A 7,831-nucleotide genomic window follows, 5' to 3' on the forward strand; every position below is an offset into this window, starting at 1 on the left:
TTATTTCTCCCCTCTTCTTTTCTTTTATTTTTATTTCATTATATATAAATAAATAAATAAATAAATAAATATAAATATATATATATATATATATATATATATATATATATTACATAGTACACTTAAAACTTGATGCAATGCTCAATAAGTGTAAATTGTGTGTAATGATATTCATAAAGGGTATCCAAATGAGGGATAAGGCTAATATAATGATAATGAGGAGTGAAGTCTTTTATTTAGGCTTAACACTAGCTAAACTAAAACTATAATGTAATCTCTAAAAAAGGATTTCAGCTAATAGAACAGAATTTGGATTTGATGAAATCAAGAAATTAACAGCAAGATTCAAGAATATAACAAGAGACAGACAGCCCATTGACTTGGAGTTGTCGTTAAAAGTTTAACATACTGGAAGAAAAGCATTGAAAGTTGATACCTTAAGACCACCAGGTTTATCCCCAAAGCTGTTAATCTGGCCTCTTCTAGAGTTCAAATCACCAATGACATCACCCAAATGCTCTTCAGGTGTGACAACTTCAACTTTCATAATAGGTTCCAACATTCTTGGAGCAGCTTTTCTAATTCCTTCTCGGAACGCACCTCTCGCAGCCAACTGAAATGCCAAGACACTCGAATCAACATCGTGATAGGTTCCATCAACTAACACAGCCCGAACATCAACAACAGGGTAGCCTGCAAGAACACCATTGCTCATACACTCTTCCAAACCTTTCATCACTCCAGGAATGTATTCCTTTGGAACTGCTCCACCCTTTATCTCACTTTTTAATTCATAACCACTCCCAGGTTCTAAAGGCTCGAACCTCACTATGATATCAGCGAACTGACCTTGGCCTCCAGACTGTTTATTGTGTATATATTGCACTTCTTAAACAATTGAGATGCTTTCCCGATAATTCACCTGAGGTGCACCTACATTTGCCTTAAACTGTTCACAAATTAAAATCCAATAGTAACCAAATAAGAACAGAAAATATCTGAAAGGCAACATGAGTGGGATTTGCAAAACTTTCTAATGGTAAAGAAAGCAACATGTTAGTTAAACAAGCATAAGAAATATTACACGCAGAGGCAGGAATTAGAAAATTTTTTCAGGCTTTAAGATACACAAGGATTTGGGCTGAATAACATCCCTAACCAAGAGAATCAGATAGATTTTGTATCGTATTCCATCTATGAACAATGTTTCAAGTAAAAAGAGAAATTAACAATGTCTTTCCGATTAAAAGAAAATATAGACTTACAAGTTCGTATCTGCTTATTGTTTTAATTAGATTTACTACCCAAACTGTTGCATAAAAATGTTTATGGTTGTTCATTTCACTGTTCTTCGAATCTTTGTTTTGTCTTGATTGTAGAACTAACTAAATGCCTGTGTTAATATCAAGTTGCAGCTTGTTTGACTATAAGAATTTCAATACTATTTATAATAATGACCTATGAATCAATATTATCCTGAATATTTTCAGCATAATTATCTAGCTGATTCTAGATAGTGAGAATCTAGATTGATTTTAAGATGTCAAAGAACCAAACAATCAACATCAGTAGATAACACAACAGGACACCACCATGTCAAGAGCCAAACAGTCCCTACTGAAAACCATTCATCCTTCTTAAAAGAGGATAAAAGGCAAGTAAAAGTAATTAATATGAATTTTGAAGGCAATTGAGAGTGAGAACTTATAAAGGCGTTAAGTCCATGGTAGCAAATACTGGATCATAACAGATAAAAGTGCAATTTAGGAACCTTGAATTCCCTCTTCAGCCGATCAACAATGATCTCAAGATGAAGCTCTCCCATTCCTTCAATAACAGTTTGGTTGGTCTCCTCATCTCTGGAGAAATGAAAAGATGGGTCTTCTTGAGCAAGCTTAATAAGCCCAACTGCCATCTTATCAAGATCAACCTTTGTCTTGGGTTCAATTGCAACCTTAATGACAGGGTCCGGGAAATCCATCCGTTCAAGCACAATAGGTTTATCCAGACTACAAAGTGTTTCACCTGTGACAGTATCTTTTAGGCCAGCAAGAGCAATAATATCGCCTGTCAATGCTGATTTGACATCCTCTCTACTATTGGCATGCATCTCTAAGAGCCTTCCTATTCTCTCTTTCTTTCCTTTGTTCGAATTAAGAACATATGAACCTGCAGACAATTTCCCCGAGTATACTCTAACAAATGTGAGAGATCCGACAAAAGGATCGCTCATGATCTTGAAGGCCAATCCAGCAAATGGCTCATCATCGCTAGGAACCCTTTCAAGGACCTTCTCTGGGTCATCTGGATCAGAACCCTTCATTGGTGGTATGTCAATTGGTGAAGGCAAGTAATCAACCACAGCATCAAGCAATGGTTGAACTCCCTTGTTTTTGAATGCAGAACCACATAAGACAGGAACAAAAGCACCTGAAATGGCTCCTTTCCTAATTAAACTTTTTATAGTCTCTTCATCTGGTTCAATTCCTTCCAGATAGTTTTCCATGGCCTTATCATCTAATTCAACAATAGTCTCAATCAGTTGAATCCTGTAATTCTCAGCCAATTCCTGGAGATCTTCTGGTATATCTTCATAAGAAAATTTAGCACCTAACTCTTCTCCAGTCCATATAGCAGATTTCATTTTTACAACATCAACAACTCCACTGAAGCTATCTTCCGCACCAACTGGTAATTGCAGAACAAGTGGTTTAGCACCTAAGTTTGTTACTATCATATCACAAGTTCTAAAAAAATTAGCCCCAAGGCGATCCATTTTATTAATAAAACATAGTCGAGGGACTCCATATTTATCTGCTTGTCTCCATACTGTTTCAGATTGTGGTTCCACACCTGCGACACTGTCAAATAAACATATTGCTCCATCTAAGACCCTAAGAGCACGCTCTACTTCCAATGTGAAATCAACATGACCAGGTGTATCAATAATATTAATTCTGTGATTGTTCCAAAAGGTTGTCGTCGCTGCAGAAGTAATAGTGATACCTCTCTCTTGTTCCTGTTCCATCCAGTCCATTGTGGCTGTTCCCTCGTGAACCTCCCCAATCTTATAATTTCTTCCAGTATAATATAGAATGCGTTCTGTGGTAGTAGTTTTCCCCGCATCTATGTGAGCCATAATACCAATATTTCTGTAGTCCTTCAGAGGCACAATTCGCTTTGAATCTATCAATAAGTAGAGTAGAAGAAAGTGTCATCATTTAAATGGACAAAAAAGACATAATTGCTTTAAAATAAACATTCACGTAAGGTCTATTTCACTAAACTTATATAATTCATGAAAGTGTAACTACTAGATTCTACAATGTACTAAGTAAAACAAGAGTATAGATATCCTAAAATACTACATGCAATGAAATTCAAGAGCATCTGCATGCAATTTTCCATGAACTATGACTCAACCAGAACATCTTTTGCATTATAATGAAATAGATAGTAATCAAGTGTTAACTTGAATTACTTTTATCCAATTTATTTTCTGCCTTCAACTTCTTCCTCGGTTCGTTCAAGAACCACGCCAGTAGCAAGAATCCTCTGTTCTTCATGGTATCAGAGCGAGCGTGAAGGGAAGCTTTGCAAGATGGACAACTCAACAACGTCTCAACTTGAAGAACAATCAGACACAGAGAACCCGAAGAGACAACCATTCCATCTTCTCTGAAGTTTATCGCGGCAAATCTGAAGAACATCGTGCCAACGCAACTTTCAATGGAAAACTACTCGTTGTGGCGCTCTTAGATCATTAAACTCCTTCGCGCAACTGGGTTTGAGAAATTTCTTGATCCGTTCTCTCCCCCTCCCGACAAACAAAGCAGGAAATCTGACAACTCTCTTGCTCCGAATCCTAAATACACACAATGGCTTCTCACTGATCAGAATCTTGCGGCAGCCTTGTGTTCTACCATCTCGCAGTCAGTTCTACCATACATCATTCACCTTGAATCCACATCTAATATTTGGACCGCACTTGAAATACGCTTCCAATCCACCAACCGATCCAAAGTAATACAACTCAAAAATGAACTCCACAATATCTCCATGAAAACCTCCACGATGACCCAATATCTAACGGAAATCAAGTCGCTCGTTGATCAAATAGCGGCTGCCGGATCCGTCGTCGACACCGAAGATATAATTCTTTATGTCTTCTACATCCTACCAAGCGTTCAAAACAGCAATTCGCACAATGCTTACTCCAATAAGCCTGGACAATCTATACCCTTTGCTGCTCGGCGAGGAAGTCAACATCGCTGCTGATGCCGCAAGAAGCATTACACCGGCTGACCCAAATCTTGCACTCTATTCGTAAAGAGGTCGTGGCCGAAAACAGCGAGGACGATCTTCCCACAACAACCCGATCCCTATGCGCTCATCGGCAGACTCCATCACCACATGCCAGATCTGCAACAAGAGAAGACACTACGCAGCAAATTGTTGGCATCGCCTTAATGCACAATATGTCCCAAATTCTAGTGCCAAAGCACTTGTAGGAGCATTACAATATTTGACTTTAACTCATCCTGACATAGCTTTCAGCATAAACCTTCTCTCTCAGCACATGCACGATCCTCATCTGCAATTGCCTACGGTTTACCAATTACAAAAAAGTAATCTCGTTCTTCAATCCTTTTCAGATGCGGATTGGGCGGGCGATCCCATTTCATGAAAATCTATATCCGGCTATTTCTCCTTCTTAGGCAACCCACGTATATCAGACAGTCAAGAAACAACACACAATGGCACGCTCCTCGACCGAATCCAAGTATAGATCACTGGCGGCTCTCATAGCTGACATCATCTGGCCTATGATGCACCGACACTCCGCTTAAAGAGGGTATGCAGTGTCGGACACGGACACGCGTCGGATACGGCATGGACACATGTCCGACACGGCATTTGAGTGTCGCAATTTAAAAAATTAAAATTGCTCGGTACCGCTCAGTACATGCTCGGTACCGCTCAATATATGCTCGGTACCGCTAGGTACATGCTCGGTACTGCTAAGTACATACTCGGTACCGCTCAGTACCGCTAGGTACATGCTCAGTAGTACTAGGTACATGCTCGGTACTGCTAGGTACATACTCGGTACCACTCGGTAGCTTCCAATACAAACAACTTACGAACTTTAAAAACAAGCAGAACTTCAAAATTACTCTTACAAGAAAATTTTATTCCGGGGGCACTGCCCCCTGAAACCCCTACATGGGCAACGCGACCTGACCGGGCAGGTCAAACCCTGCCAGGGGGTAGCGCCCCCTTGGACCCCCGGCAGACCAGTATATTGTTGTATTTATGTTGCTTATTATTGGGATATTTTGATTTCACTTCATATCAATTTAATTTGATGTATTCATATATATGATTGGTTTGTTAGCAAAATGAGCTCTGCTGAAACTGATAAGTCATTATGAATTCATGTTACAAAGTTAGGAAAAATATTTGAAGGAGGATGGAATGTGTTATTTAAATGCAATTATTGTGGTGGCACCTACAAAGGATCTTATTCTAGGGTGGAGTCACATCTACTTCAAATTTTTTTCCATGAAATAAAAATGTGTCCTAAGATTATTATGTCGCAATTGATTGCTTGTCATTTTTACTATAATAACACATTAATTTCTATAAATTATGTTAAAAAATTATTATGTCGTGTCCACGCCGCACCCGTGTCCTATATTTTTAAAAATTGTCGTGTCCCGTGTCCGTGTCGTGTCCGTGTCGTCGTGTCTGTGTCGGTGCATCATAGCATCTGGCTAAAACGAATTCTTGTTGACTTCAGCATCAACTAGGATCAACCCACAAAATTGTTCTGTGACAACAAATCTGCCATCGCTCTTGCCAACAACCTCGTCTTTCATGCACGAACGAAGCACATAGAGATTGATCAACGGTTTGTTCGTGATCAGATCACCAGCCAAAATATATGCCTTCTACCCATAAGCACGGTTGATCAAATAGCTGACATACTCACTAAACCGTTATCAACACCACGGTTTCAGCTACTTAGACTCAAACTAAGTGTCATTCAAGATCCATTAGTTTGACGGGGGATGTTAGAAGACAAAGTATAATATATTTATATCTTTACTTTATCTACATGGCATAATTGTAATATCATATCACCTGTATCTATAGATGTACAGCTAGCAAGTCTATATAGACTACCATTGTATCTGCGGACATAAGCAATATAGAATACTTTTATCCAGTTTATTCTCTGCCTTCATCTTATTCCTCGGTTCGTTTAAGAACCACGCCAGTAGCAAGAATCCTCTGTTCTTCACATATCAACAAAAAGAACACTTCTTGGAAAAATTCTATATTGATGCATTTCAACAAACAATAAGCGTTCAACAAACAATAAGCGAATGCCATTCATCCAATATCTCAGTTCTTGTTTCCATAAACAATATTTTACATCCAATAACCTTAAATTACTTCCCATAGTTACTCGCAATCCACAAACTAAAAAAAAAAATAATTAAAGGGGCGAAAACGATAAGGCTTACCATCATCAGTAGTAGCGGTAACCAGAAACTTCTCCTTTCTCACCTGAGGCCGATGAACAATCGTCCCAGACCTCAGGCGAAGGCCGCCGAATAAATCAGAGACGGCGGCTGGACGGCGACCAGGGGCCAGGAAAGAGTTGTGCGCAAGGGAGCAGTGAGAAGCGAGATATAGGCGTCTCAGCGAGCCACGCAAGCCGCAGGAGGAGGCTGAAGCGGTTACCTTTATGGTTTCGCTCGCCATTATCTTCCCTCTCGTGCTCTTACTCGACGCTGTCCTACGCTTCCACTCTCGACTCGACTCTTGGGCGGATAACGAATGGAAACCACGATTTATTTTTGCTTCGGCAAATTGTAAGGAAATAAGCTAGTGTACGTCGGCCTTTCTAAAAAAAATGGCAATTGACCAGATTTAAGGGAACTTTTCTTTTATATATAAATAAGTAGATAATATTTTAATTATTTATTTTTAAAAAGTATATTTAAATATTTCTTTTAAATAAAATTGCTCAAAATTAATAATAATATTTTATATTTTTAAATATCAAATGTGTTGAATTCAAATTTGTGTATTGAAAATTTTGAGTGAAAAGATAACAGAGAAATAGAAAGAGAAAATATTTAAGAGAAAGAAGATCTGAGATTTATATAAAATGAGGTTGAGTACATAAAACTATATGAACTAAGCTCACATGTTGACTCCATATATATAGAGCTAGATTGGAGCTTGAGCTCTATCAAATTGATTACATATATTGTTATTTAAAGAATGAATAAAAAATATTAGAGTTGTGTGGTTGAATTTGAATATCTACTTGAGGTTAATTTATTTATAGATTTTTTACTTCTTTTAAGCTGAGACTAAGTAGTCGAAGTTGGCTTGGCTTAACTGGACTCCTTGGTTTGAATCGAGCAAAGTTGGCTTGAGCCTATTTTTTGGATATTTGAATGTACTTTTAGTTCCTAACTTTTTTAATATCTTTAAAGGTGTATTGTAAAAATTAGAGAATCTAAAAAGTATTCTTCATCAATTATTCATAAAACTTTCATAAATATTTATTTTAACATTAGAGACTTGTGAATCAAGTTAGTTTTAACTTTTGACATTGTCCTTTTATTGATGTTAACAAATACTTATCCTATAAATAGGAGATCGATGTTTATCATTCAATTGATTTTCCTTCAACTTCTTACTTCTCCTTGAGATATGTAACTCTTCATGCAGGTAAAGAATGGAGGTTCATAAATATAAGATTAACATTTTAAAAGATGATATAATTGCAAGCTTGTTTGGAATGCAC

At 37.7% G+C, this 7,831-nt stretch overlaps 1 protein-coding gene across 1 annotated transcript in view; it reads right to left on the bottom strand.

Annotated features, from left to right (window-relative positions):
- The window catches only part of LOC110094891 (elongation factor G-2, chloroplastic), a 35,275-nt gene extending 28,355 nt beyond the window's left edge, over positions 1-6,920 (bottom strand). Inside the window, 3 exon segments of the mRNA XM_020820231.2 lie at positions 437-949; positions 1,772-3,186; positions 6,534-6,920. Of these exon segments, the coding sequence (XP_020675890.2) occupies positions 437-949; positions 1,772-3,186; positions 6,534-6,774 (2,169 nt within the window). The 5' untranslated portion in view covers positions 6,775-6,920.
- Positions 6,921-7,831: the final 911 nt, after the last annotated feature.

Source organism: Dendrobium catenatum, unplaced genomic scaffold (assembly GCF_001605985.2).
Source record: "Dendrobium catenatum unplaced genomic scaffold, ASM160598v2 fragScaff_scaffold_1413, whole genome shotgun sequence".
Lineage (NCBI taxonomy): Eukaryota > Viridiplantae > Streptophyta > Magnoliopsida > Asparagales > Orchidaceae > Dendrobium > Dendrobium catenatum.